General features: G+C 31.6%; 2 protein-coding genes across 2 annotated transcripts; both read left to right on the top strand.

The window, feature by feature from the left end:
• Nucleotides 1-1,070: 1,070 nt before the first annotated feature.
• On the top strand, nucleotides 1,071-3,206 carry LOC128389072 (uncharacterized). Its single transcript, XM_053348582.1, has 3 exons — nucleotides 1,071-1,135; nucleotides 1,215-1,949; nucleotides 2,016-3,206. Exons 2-3 carry the CDS (start codon nucleotides 1,224-1,226, stop codon nucleotides 3,204-3,206), a joined length of 1,917 nt encoding a protein of 638 aa, XP_053204557.1. The 5' UTR covers nucleotides 1,071-1,135; nucleotides 1,215-1,223.
• Nucleotides 3,207-5,940: 2,734 nt separating this feature from the next.
• On the top strand, nucleotides 5,941-8,082 carry LOC128388926 (uncharacterized). The gene is made up of 4 exons (XM_053348395.1): nucleotides 5,941-6,397; nucleotides 6,473-7,332; nucleotides 7,395-7,641; nucleotides 7,724-8,082. The coding sequence occupies exons 1-4, from the start codon at nucleotides 5,971-5,973 to the stop codon at nucleotides 7,975-7,977; spliced, it is 1,788 nt and encodes a 595-aa protein (XP_053204370.1). The 5' UTR covers nucleotides 5,941-5,970; the 3' UTR covers nucleotides 7,978-8,082.
• The last annotated feature ends 5,144 nt before the right edge of the window (nucleotides 8,083-13,226 follow it).

The following is a 13,226-nucleotide window of genomic DNA, read 5'->3' as shown; positions in this document are numbered from 1 at the left end:
TATTATTTGATTTATCATTTGAAGATTACGATAAGACTTGTTTTTATTTATCATCTTTTCCATCCTTCTCATCATATCCTAGTCTCAATAGGAGGTCTTGACTTGAGTACTTACATTGGCTTTAGGATAAAGATCAGCATCCTCATCATTATCTTCATCTCCTCATCCATCTCACTCCCCCTTCTTTATCCAATCAATCTGTAGCTTGTTAGATTATTACAAGAACAATGGAGATGAGGCAATGGGAGAGATGGAGAGGAGGATGATTAAAATGGTCACCAAGAGGAGAGCAAAAAATCAGATGGACATCAATCATTGCTCTCTCTCTCCCTCATCTCTCTCGTTCTCTTTCTCTCTCTCTCAGATCTATCATCCTTTCTGATGAAAGAGGATAAAGATGAAGATGACCCAGCAAACCAAAATCATGAAGCGTTTAAACGCATAACGTAATGAGCAAGTTTCGAGTAAAATAAATGTAAATTTTTTTTTCATGTGATCGCTCTCGTAATAATCAAGATTCGCGTTCACTTGCATGTGAAGCTCATGAATACTTTTTTTAATTTAACACGAAAATTTAATTTACGTAGAACGCGCATAATTATAAGACGACCCCTGGAAAAAAATGAAACAAAAAGTGTTTTTAAAAGAGAAAATTTTAACTTGTAGTCTTGTGTTAAATTTTTACGCTTAATTTTTGTGATCTTCGTGTATTCTTGGAAATTAAATTTTACTGATAAAAACAGGTAGTTATGATTAATTATTCATGAATTTCATGTAACATGGAACTCGATAACGTGAAACTTGTACCAAATTCAACTGAATTAATCTAATAGATACCAACTTCTTCAACAGGCTTTTTTGACAATTGTCAAGTGTAAATCGGCTTTTTAGAGATATTTGTCTCGATACTTGTTCAATTTCTACGTAAGTATTTTCATGTTTTCAACACATTTCATGACTTTTGTGCATGTTCATGAGAGCATGAATATCAGAACTTAGAAACATGAAACATGTAATAAACCATAACTAATAATAAACAGCAATTTCTTTCGCAGGCTTTTTTTCATCGTACAAGCTACAAGCTTTTTCTTTCTCGTTTTTTTTGTCGTTTCTCTTGTGCCTGTTACTAGAATTCGTAAGTTTTTCTCAAATTCATTGTACATGGACATGAAATAATACACATGATCATTAAACATGTTCCACTTTCATTTCAGAACTTGAACATGGAATCCAAAAAACGACCATTTCAACATGACACTGGATTAAACGCTAATATTTCTTGTGCTTCATGTAATATTGATGATGGAGATATTTTAATATTATCAACATGTGGCTGTTTATTCTGTCCAACATGCATTCGTGATTTACATGAATCATGTACAAAATGTGACAATCCTGTTATAAGTGACTCGTTTCTTAAACTTGAAAAAGGAAAATTCTGTAAATACTATGAACGTGGATGTCAATCAGGAGCAAAGTTCATTTGCAGGTGCATCAAAGATGGATTTCTTTGTGGATCATGTTTGATTGACGTTCATGTTAGAATGATCGAGCAACCATGTATTCCTGTTCCAATCAATTTATCGTTACAAAAGTCAGTTAATTGTGATGACTGTAAGATCCTTGTGGCTGAATTTATCGTGAAAGATATCAAGAAAAATGTTTGCATGGATTGTAAAAGCAATTACATGGAACTTGAAACATTGGTACATGAACACGGGAATATAAGCAAGAACATGGATAAAGATTTCGCTTTAACCAAGAGAATCATGAATTGTAAAAGTCAAAAAATTTCAACGATTTTGTACCAAAGACAAAATATTCTTCAAGCTGAAGAGCAAAAGGTCAAAGAGTCAATTGAGCTTATCAAGAATAACTTTACGCTTTATTGTTCGCAATTCGAAAAGGAGTCTGAAAGCTTAAAAAAGCAACATGAACACGTTAAGAAGGTGAGTTTTTCTTGATTCATGAAAACATGTAACATGTATCATGTAATATTTTATTTATGTCTTTAGATTGAAGGACTAATAGGAGCTGGTGGAATGATAACAAAAATAGTTGAAGCTGCTCAAAAAAGTCTTGTAAATATTCAGGGAGGAGAGACACGTTTACGCGATTTTTTGTCATCGATGAGAAATATAAATGTTCTTTCATTCCCGATAACTCGAGCAAAATTCTCGATCACTCAACATGAAAATATTTACATGGACTTACAGTCAACATATGAACATGAACATGAACATGACCATGAACGTGAACCGGGTCAATCAATTAATACTAGTGCTAGTTCAAGTTCTGGAATTCCTGAATATCAACAACCATCAACCTCGTATGCTTTCACTCCAAGAAAAGATGTTCCATTAACACCAACACCATTGAATACAGCTCGTAATTTACGTTTTGATGAAGAAGACTCTTTAATCATTGTACCTGAACTTGAACCTGTGTCACAGCAAAAACAAGAACCTGCTCTTGTACAATTAACAAGAGTTCTGAGTCCATTTTATATTTGCTGTGAGATTCCAGAACTAGTTGAAACACGATTCATGATTCTCAAAAAAATCAAGGAACATGAATTAAGCTGGAAACCCTGTGATTACGCGTATGGTGACTTCGTTATCGTGAAAGATTCAGTTTCCGCCACAAATCCATTAAAAAGAGGAAGAGTCAAGTTCATCGATCGTGTTAAAGAAACTGTACGGGTTTTTCTTCTTGATTTTGGATTCGATATCATGGTTGAAGTTAGAAAAATTGGGATGATTCATGACCATGAACTTGATATTCCACCAGTAACATGTATGCTTGTCCAGCTGAGCGATATTAAACCAGTTTCGAATTTCGTGTTTACATCGAATGTTAAGAGATGTGCAATAACATTTCTCACGAATCTTTTCAAGAAACATGGAGCCAGGGTTCGTGTCACACGTCGATATGCTTACGAGGATACATTTTTTTGCCGAATTAAGCAAAAAATGGAAGGAGGTGAAGCAGATTGGAGTCAACTATTGATACAAAATAAGATGGCCATATCTTGTAAAGAAAACGATGGATGCTTCATTCCAGCAAAGAATTATTGTTTCAGGTTTCATGGAATGAACGATTGTTCTTCTTTTATTAATTGTCATCGTGTACACGAGTGTCCATTTTGTAGTGATAAACATTCATTGCAAAGTTGTAGAAATTATTTTTCAGTCATGAATAACTGAAAATCATGAAACATGAATCTTTTTCACGTGTCGAAATTTAATATTTTCGAAGAAGTTATCATTTTATGAAATTTTATCGTATTCATCATTATCTTGTTCATTACAATTTTTCATTTTTCTTTTTTATCTTCATCAAATCTCAAGACTACATGTTACTTCAATAAATCATTTGCAATTACTTGAATCACGTAAACAAAATTTCTTATTCAATAAATCATTAGACAAGGAACCATGAGATATTCATGAACACCTCTCTTAAAAGAAAATAATTTTCTACCCACTTTAGATAAATCATGAAAACAAGATTCTTGTTTGATTTCCTTGACATTTAGAATCGAATGAATTTCACATTTTATCAGCTTTCTTGTATTTTCATGAATAATGTTCTCTTCCAACATGATGGCTTCCACAATAACTTCATTACATTCAATATATATCTTCTCGCGTATCAAGTACATGTTTTTGATTGAATAAATTTCGTCATCAATTTTAACCCAACAATTTGTTCGATTTCTGTGCTCATCATCTCTTGCGATAGTAAAAAGCTTGTGGTTAAATGTTACCTTTTGGACTTTAGTTACTTGTTCTTGTTCATGTAACTCGATCTGCATGTGACTCATATAATTTCGTAGTCTCATACTTGGCAGCTCACTTGTTAAACCATGTACATGATATCCACTTTTCTCAGTGTCAAGTCCAAAAAAATTAATTTCATCTGAATTCAGTGATCCAGCTTCTTGCAATTCTTGAATCACTTGATGGTATGAGCTTTTAATACCATAAACATTCATGATATTTTGAGATGTATTTGTGAAACTATGAACACGTTTTTTTATTCGTCCCATTTCATCTTCTGATGCAAAAGCTGATGATACTCCTGCAGGTCCAAGATTGCGTACTGAATTCGCGATGTGAAGAAGAATATGACTATTATAAGTGCAAAACTCGAGACCATATAAACTTTCCATTAACATGACGAACATAGAAATTTTTTTATGTGACTCATGAATTCTCGAGACATGGACACGCTTTGACTGTAAAGTTATAATTGCTTGACTCAATAACGCGAAATGAATTATGTACTTTGTCGGCAATATTTTATCAAGAACAGGAAAGAAGTAGTAAGCCATGAAAGATGCATATTCATTTCCTTTCCAATCTTTAAGCTCTTCGAGTGACCGAGGCTGACGAACATGCTCCGAGTGTACTTGAATATTATCTAATCTTTTGTTCATGATTAACTTGTTCTTTGATGAGCCAATATAAAAAGTTCTTGTGCGATATTCAGTGTTCATCCAAGCTCTACAAATCAAATCACGGACCACCCCAAGGTAAACAGCATGTAAAATGTCCACTGAAAATCCATTTATCGGGTCAAATGAAGTTAAATTATTCAAAATGGTTCGAGATTTTATTGACGAGTTCACACTTTCCTGTGTACAAGTACCTCGTTCATGATCAATGAAATCTTGTTTGCTTCTAGCTTTGCGTTCAAGCTCAGAATCTTTCATGTAACGAAATCTCATGGAACCTTTATAGCTGATACCTTCAATTTTACACCAATCACAACCGTATTTAGAATTATGTTGCTTTACACACCTGAGATAAGCTCTCATTGGAGCATCAGCTATGATACAAGTTAATTTGAACTTTTTTCGAATAACAGCTTTAGCTTCTCTGCAAAAATATTGTATCCCAAAAGATTCAAGTTCATGTAACTCTTGTATGAACGGTTCAAGAAATAGAATGGATTGTTCTGGTTTTCTCTTTCCATGAAATATACCACATAGAAATACGTTTTTTCTTGTATCTTTCTGGTCTTGCTCATTTATTACCATGAAAATAGGGAAAGCACTATATCTACTCGAGTTTGATGTTGGAACTTCGTCAGTGAACATTGTCATCGTCAAAGAACATCCATCTTGTCTTGAAATACGTGATAGTTTCCCATCCTGAATAGCCATGATTGTTTCACTTGGCTCATTAATTTTGATTTTACAAGTTGCCATGTAATTCTTGATTATATCAGCTATCGCAACTTTAATGAAATAAGTTCCATTCGTTAGTTTAGGCCTGTAATAACCTGAATCACATCTCGAAGGCTTGAAAAGTCTTGGTTCTCCGAAATATGATCGATGTAAATGACCTTTCTTGCATACAAAACAATACTCTTTATTCATGGATCTCGACATTTGCCGCCAAATAGTGCGGAGGTTTATGTTACTCGAAAATGTTCCATGTTGCTGAAAAATTTTCATGGCTTCAAGTACATCATTAGCTTGAGACTTGGTTAAACGGCTTTTCCATATTAAATGTCCAATCAAAGCAGATAAAATTTTGGGAGAATCAAGTCCACGATCCATACAAGAAGTTAAGCTTTCATCACTACATGATGCATATGAAAATGAATTATCATGAGAAAAGCACGAATCAAGCTGAGAGCTCACTGATGAACACACGCTTGAATCAGATTCTAGTTGTTCACTTAATCTAGATAAATTTTGATCGAAAATGAGTTTATTAGACCGCTTCAAAGTCGAACTTGAAACTTTATTAATCATGATAATGAAAAAAACACGTGGTTATAAAATTCACAACAAAATGAAACAAGATAAGATCTCTTTTCTAACCAGATTAGATACTAGTATCTAAATCAAACTTGATTACAAGTAACTAGTAAAACAAGTAATCTAATCACAACTGGATCGTCTCAGTGATTGATTAGAGATTTTAATAGATTTTACACGTTTTAATTCATTTACACATGTTACCTGAATCAAGTGAGTTTCTACATGAAAAAAGTGAATATAAAAAAGGGCAAAAGAAGAGTAAACCGCTAACTAGACGAAGATACAAGTTACCTCATCCCGAGTGGCAAAAACAGTTATTGTCTTATTATAAAATGGTGAACAAAAAAACAACATTAAGGTCATCTAAACGTACAAGCTCAGCAAGCAACAAGAACACTAAAACTGTTTTAGTAGATCTAGTGGATGAATTACCTGATACATGTGAAAGCGATGAAATTTACATTCTTCTTGCAACTGTAAGCGTACAAGTAAATGAGCTTGTGCCAACAATAATACTTGTCCATGAAGATAGTTTTCATCGTGTTAGTGCTAGTGAGTCCAAGATCATAAAGTACGATATTAACCAAACATCTTATGCAGGGAGAATATTAGCTTCTTCAAGTAAGTACAAACATCAAGTATTACGTGTTATTTATCATGTCAATTAATCATGTTACAATTCATCTACTATATCAGATTCTCGTAAAAAACTTGAAAACACGTTTGACATTGTTTTGAAACAAAAATCAGGATTGTTCAAGAAAGAAAATTCAAGAAAAGATTCAATTTTTTACTCGTGTACGAGTCAAATAGAGGTGTCAGTAGCTGATGATAACGAGATTCTGGTTCTTGCGTTGAGACATTTACTTGAAAATGCCAAGTCGAGTGATAATGGGGATGATCTTCCTGTACAAGATGACTCGATGTTAAAAGATAATGATCCTGATTTCGATGAAAATACAATATTAAATTCAACCCCAAACCCAACTGAACAAGAAATTAGTGCTCGTCCGTTCAGTTCACTTTCACTGTCGAATGCAGAATCAAGTTTTGCTTCATTATCAACAATTAGTGCAATAGAACAGCCGAATTCAAGTGAAAAAGAAGTAGAAAATTTGGCTATTCAACAAGAATCAAGTTTCTCTGGTTCAAGAAAAGAAATCGAAGGAAGTAACTCGATAGAAGAAGATGAGAATTCATGTTCTAGAGACAAGATCTTAACTGATGACATTGAAAGTGTCGTGCCTACGAGTAAAACTCGCAAACGTCGATCCATAAAAAAGTATTTCGCCGATAGCAAGCTCCTAGCAAAAGTCAAGTCTCATGCAGTTGAAAAGAAAAAATGTTTTGATGAATCAATCGAATCGTCAATAACTTTCGTGAAACAAACTTTACCTACTTTGAAACCATCTAAGCCATACCAACCCATAATCATGCATTTATTCAAGATAATCATGGACATGAACGAAAAAATGGAACAAAATGAGAACATAAAATCAAGTAATTCAGGATACAAGATTGAAAGAAAAATTCAAGTGAAGAAAATTAAAGACAAGGTAAATATATGTATCATTTCATGTTCTTCGTGATATATTAATCTCAATTTTTCATGCTACAGGAACTCGTTAAAATTGATAAAAGATTGACACTTGAATTAGCTAAATATGGATATGCAATCGATAGAGATCAACCTCATTTAATTGTGTCAAGATTCATGAGAAGATGCTTCGATAAGCAGCTCAAAATAGGAGCTGAAGTCAATGATAGAGCCGACGAGAGCAATTTCATTTACAGAATTGGAAGTCCTGAGTTTGATGGACATGAAAGGCTAGAAGATGGACAGAAATTAATCGACATGATAATAGGTACTTTTTTCATCAAAATTCATGTATTGTTCATGTTTTGTTCATGTTTTAGTTTTTTAACAAATATTTTCTTGTTAACTAGATCACTCTCATCAAGTTCTCGGTCTAGATTACGTTTGTTTCAAGGAATATCGTGAATGCATGACCCAAGTAACCAAAGCAATTTACGATGCTAATCGTGCTGATGGTTCTAAAACAAGAAAAAGTGTTTTGGATAATGAAATCGGAAGCTCACAGCCATGTAAAAGAAAGAAACTCATGTTGGAAACTGATGACGAAGAAGATGAACAAGAAGTCATGAAAACTGCAGAATCTCGTGTAGAAATGTTCATTTAAACAATTTCTATGTTTAACGAATTATTCTACTGTTAATTATTCATGTTTTGATCGAATTTTTCCATTAATTATTCATGTATTGATCTCGTTTATTTGTCAAGTAAATTTTGCATCTTATTTAACTAGTTAAATACAAATATCTCGCGTTCGTAATTCTCGCGTTCATGAAAGAAAGTATTAAGTGCGTTTAGCTTTAAAGTGAACATTTCGTTGATTTGATTTTCGCCCTTTTACGGTATTTTTAAACGTGTTATTTACGATTTCATAAAAAGTTATCATTCATTTGGATTCATAAACGCGTTTTTTTCGCTTGCTGAGACCCAATACTAGCATGTACACTTCAAGGCGTTGTAGTGATGGTTTGCTGGGGATGTAGTTGTTACGGGCAACATTTTTGAATTATAATACTTTCCATTTCTAAGAGGATTTGGTGAAGATGATAAATTGAGGTGACCAGTCATCATTATCATCTTCATGGTGATAGAAGATGAAAATATTGAAATTTTATCCTTATTTCATGTTGAATTCATTTTCATGATAATCTTACCAGATTTTCAACAATCTCTTCACATAAATACTCATGACTTTCACTCTGTCATCCTCAATATTTATCATCATCATCACCACCAACACCAAGAGATTATATTAAAATGAAAAATAACTCATATGAATAATTGGAAATAATTGCAGATTCTCATTTAAAATAGTAAAACAAAATTTTCCTTACAATACTTTTATCCATCATCCTCATCTTGAAAAAGCAGTTTTGCAAATTACTGGACAGAAGTGACCAAAACATTTCTCCCATCAGTGATTTATCAACCTTTGTTATCTACTAAATGATGTAAAGATTTTAATCTAAATGGAATCTTTTTTTTCCTTAAATCTTTTCTTGTCAATTGCAATAAAAAGTTTTAAAGGCGAAAACTTCATTGTCAATGATTATCATCATCTCCATCTTCTGGTATCATCATTTAGTAAACTGACCATTAACCCAACTGTCCATCGTCAAGCATTAATGTGAGATTAGTCTTTTAGCTTACAGGAGCGATTGTGTTATTTTTCTGTGAAAATTTCACCAGAGAGACAGAGAGAGATCGAGAGAGAGAGAGAGAGAGAGAATGTTGAAACAGCAACTTGATCGTCATCATCATTATCATCATCACCTCTACTTGATGGGTGGTGAATCCTATTGTCCAGTATTGAAAAGACCAACCATGTTAGAGAAAAGAGAATGAAAAAAAATAGGAAGATGGACAAAGGCTATTGACTATTAACCTTTTCTCACCTTCTTCATCTTGTGACAATATATCTAAGGTATCTTCTTATTCATCATCATCTTACTTCACCTTTTTTTCATCTTACTCCCTCTCATCTACTGTCCACTATCTTTAACCTTCTTTTGTCAACCAATAGGGAAGACACAAATGGTGGACACACATTCATATAAGAAAATGAATCTTCCGATTAAAGATGTTTATCCAATAACTTTTTGTGAAAGAAAAAAAAAGTAACCCAAACAAATAGAAAATACGATTTTTCTTTCTTGAAGAATGAAGAGAGAAAAAAAGATGAAGATGATAAACAAGGCAATTTGTTGATTTGGATGAAAAGGAAGATACAAAGATGATTATGATGATAATGGATACAAGTAAAGGGATTAAAGGGGAGCTATGGATAAGGAAGATGAGCCAGCAGATGTTAACATCCGGAGAAAATTATCAACAAGATATCCAACAACTGACCAATAGTGACCACTGCCCATCAAGAAGTGCAACTTATCTCGCTAGGGATTTGGCAAAAAGCAAAAAGTGAGCAGATTTTCACCAAGAAAAACTCATCCATTGACATAATACAATTAACTTATGTTTATGATTTAAGATCGAGAGAGAGAGAGAGAGAGAGATGGAGTTGAAGTTGGAGGCAGAGACAAGTTCGAACCCATTAGAACCTTTTTGTTTCTGTTCTAATAAAAGCACCGAGTTTACTTCAAGCTGCTTTAGATAATAATAACATGACCATTGGCTGTTAATCTAAATTATTCTGATTGATTTGATGACCTTTTCAATTAGATGTTTACTCATTTTCTGAGCCTTAATTGTTGAGCCGACATATAATGATAGAGATTAAGATCATCTCTGGGTCTAAATTGTTACAATTATAATTGTTTACAAGAAACAAAAAGAGAAAATATATAAACAGATACAATAAGTTAACTAATTGTAATCAATTTACTGAAATTTTCGCGAAAAAAAAACTAATTACTTTTCCAACAGATGATTGAAATTGATTGTGTTTGATATTCAGAATATTTAATTTGATTGAAATCGGAAATTTTGTCTTGATTGTTTTGGTCACTAAATAATGATAATTATTGTGATTAAATTTCGTGTGTCTGATGAGATTTAATAAGAAGTGAAAATTAATCAGCCAACTTATTAATTTTAATCTTTTCGAGTGATAATTAAAATGAAAATGAAAATTAACCCATTTAATTGTTTATAATGATTAACATAAGCAACCAAATCAACCTGGAAGCGTTTGCTGATTAATTTGAAGCATTTTAATTGTAATTGTGATGAAAAAAAATGATGAAAAGAAAAACAATTGTCGAATTGCAAAACTTTTAGTTTTACTTTTTTGTTTCGAAAATAAAAAAGTTCTAATCACGATTAACAATCTAAATACGTTAGAACGTTGATTGCGTGTATCGCACCTTAACCAAATTAACTAACAACGTGGGTTAATCAGTTTGATTAAACTACTTGACCTTAATAAGTTGAAGGTTAATTTGAATAACAAGACTCATCATAATCATCATCGTTTCATAATTAATGTTAATTTTTTAATTGTAAACAATTTAATCCATCAAAAAGTAAAAGTTTTTGGGTTAGTTTGTTAAATTAACAAATAAAAAGAGGTAAAAGTTTTTTTAACAATCACGTTAGTTGATTAACAATCAGCTTTAATCATTAGCATTTTAATATTGTAAACAATTTGTGATGATTAACATTTTGGGAAAGTAAAGTTAATTAAATTAATTCAAGAGATGATCGAAAGGTTTGAGCCAATCAAAGGAAATGAATCAAATTAATTGTATCAAAATCTAAGGATAACTTTGATTGGTGTTGATTAATTGTGAGTAACAATTGAGAGTTTATTGTAATATTAATAATTACTTGTTACCTATTGGTTGAATCACTAATAATTTAGTAATACAAATAATCATAACAAATCAATTGATTGTAATCAATATCTCATATATTGATCTTAATCAATTGACTTGATTAACTTCCGATTCTTGAATAATCAATAATTTCTGCTAATCAAAGCAAAAGAAAAACAAAAAGATAAACAAACAAATGATCATCTTATTGGATTATTATTAATATTTTGATTGTTTCAAGTATCATTATGATCAATCAGATAATAATAATATTAAGGTTATCTCATCATTAGGAAAAATTTAATAAGGTGATGACCAAAGCAAAAAAAAAATATACTGACCATCAAGATATAAGCAAGTAACCCAGCGATTGATAAATAATCAACATTTCATTTTCACGGTAATCATTATCATCTCATAAGCCCCTATGTTATTACATAATCAAATCTCAGTCAATCTTATCATCCTCATCAATACCTTGACCATTGTAAGATTAACGTTTCAAGAATTCAAGATTATCTCTTGGTATAAGTTTCTTTCCTCAATCTTACCTGTATAAAGATAATTTTTCAGACTCATTTTTGTAAATAATAATAATCTAACCATGAGATATTATCATCATCATCTTCATTAATTAAGTAATCGTGCTTAATGATCAACCAATGATCAACAATTTAACAAAATTGTACCAGAATTTTTTATCATCTTATTAAAATGAAACAACATTGAGACATTTAACTTGTTCATTAAACATTCAACCCTCATGGTCAATTAATGATAACTTTTCCTGATTAAAGGTGACCAGTGGTAATGGTCAACTCAATGACAATCTATAAGGAAAAAACAATTCATGAGGATTTGATATCTAATTCAAAGTTTTTTGATGATTACATTTACAATATTAGAGGTAAATGGAAAGTGATTCAATTCAATCATCATTTAAATTGTTATTACTATTATCCAATGAATCAATAAATTGCTCCCAAAGGTGTAACAGTAATTCAATGACCATTGGCTATCATGATTAAATCAATGATTTTGATAGTTACATTGATCATATCCTCCCACAGGTAAAATTGAATAAGCATAAATTGTTGAGTAAATTTGTTCTGACGATTGGAAAACAATCAAGAAAATTAAATAAAAACAACAAACAGAAAAGATGAACAATTAATTCATTCACAGATAAATCACTCAAACAATTAATGATTCACTGAAAATCAACTGTAAGAAACAATCAAGTTAATCAACAGTTTTTGAGTAAAAAAAAAACAAACCACAATCAAAAAGTTCAATTATCATGATAAGATGATAATCACGATTGAAGATACACCTTGAATTTTAGTTGCTTTTTCAATTGAGTTCAATAATGAAAACTCACGAGCATCATCATCTTCATCATCTTCATCATCCTTATCATCCTAATAATGAGATATTTCATCATCCATCATCGGATAAAGTTCAGATTCAATTTCAGAACCAGAATTTTGGTGTTGGAACTTTTTTCTTTCATCTCTTTTGCTTTTCTTTACAAATTTCTTTGCTCTTCATAATCATCTTCCTCTTCTTCATGATTAACTTTCTGATCATCATAATAATCAAACTGATTATCTGATTATCTTGATGATGACGATGAATAATTTGACATTTAATTGTTATGTTATTATGATGATAATGATTATGACCATCAACTGTTAACTAGGTAAAAATATATTATGATTAGTTGACTGAAAATCATTGAAGCAATTAGTGAATCAACCAAATGATTAACCTGAACACACTAACTAGTTTCAGTTAATTATACAATGAGTTTTTATCATGATCATCAAATGATTAGCTTTTTTTTATATTTGCAGTTAATTCATTGCTAATTCAAGCATAACTGATAATCATAATCATAATAATCATTAAATTAAAACTCATTTGATTATCATGACTTTCTATCAAACATTATCATCCTGATCTCCATGATTATTATTATTATTATCAAATCAGTTATTACTATAGCCGATATATATTATATGAGGATAGCCGAACGAGTCGAACGGCTTGATCAAAATGAAACAATTCTTTGGCCCTTGGG

The sequence above is a fragment of the Panonychus citri genome, unplaced genomic scaffold (assembly GCF_014898815.1).
Source record: "Panonychus citri isolate SS breed McGregor unplaced genomic scaffold, ASM1489881v1 Contig00104, whole genome shotgun sequence".
In the NCBI taxonomy this organism is placed as follows: domain Eukaryota; kingdom Metazoa; phylum Arthropoda; class Arachnida; order Trombidiformes; family Tetranychidae; genus Panonychus; species Panonychus citri.
This window is presented reverse-complemented; position numbering and strand designations above follow the sequence as displayed.

What these genes read in the sequence shown, in the direction of transcription:
- LOC128389072 (XM_053348582.1), top strand. Translation starts at nt 1,224, where the DNA reads ATGGAATCCAAAAAACGACCATTTCAACATGACACTGGATTAAACGCT. An exon ending in AACATGAACACGTTAAGAAG is followed by an intron (nt 1,950 to 2,015) that starts GTGAGTTTTTCT and finishes TTATGTCTTTAG; the next exon opens with ATTGAAGGACTAATAGGAGC.
- LOC128388926 (XM_053348395.1), top strand. Translation starts at nt 5,971, where the DNA reads ATGTTACCTGAATCAAGTGAGTTTCTACATGAAAAAAGTGAATATAAA. An exon ending in GAGAATATTAGCTTCTTCAA is followed by an intron (nt 6,398 to 6,472) that starts GTAAGTACAAAC and finishes CTACTATATCAG; the next exon opens with ATTCTCGTAAAAAACTTGAA. An exon ending in ATTAATCGACATGATAATAG is followed by an intron (nt 7,642 to 7,723) that starts GTACTTTTTTCA and finishes CTTGTTAACTAG; the next exon opens with ATCACTCTCATCAAGTTCTC.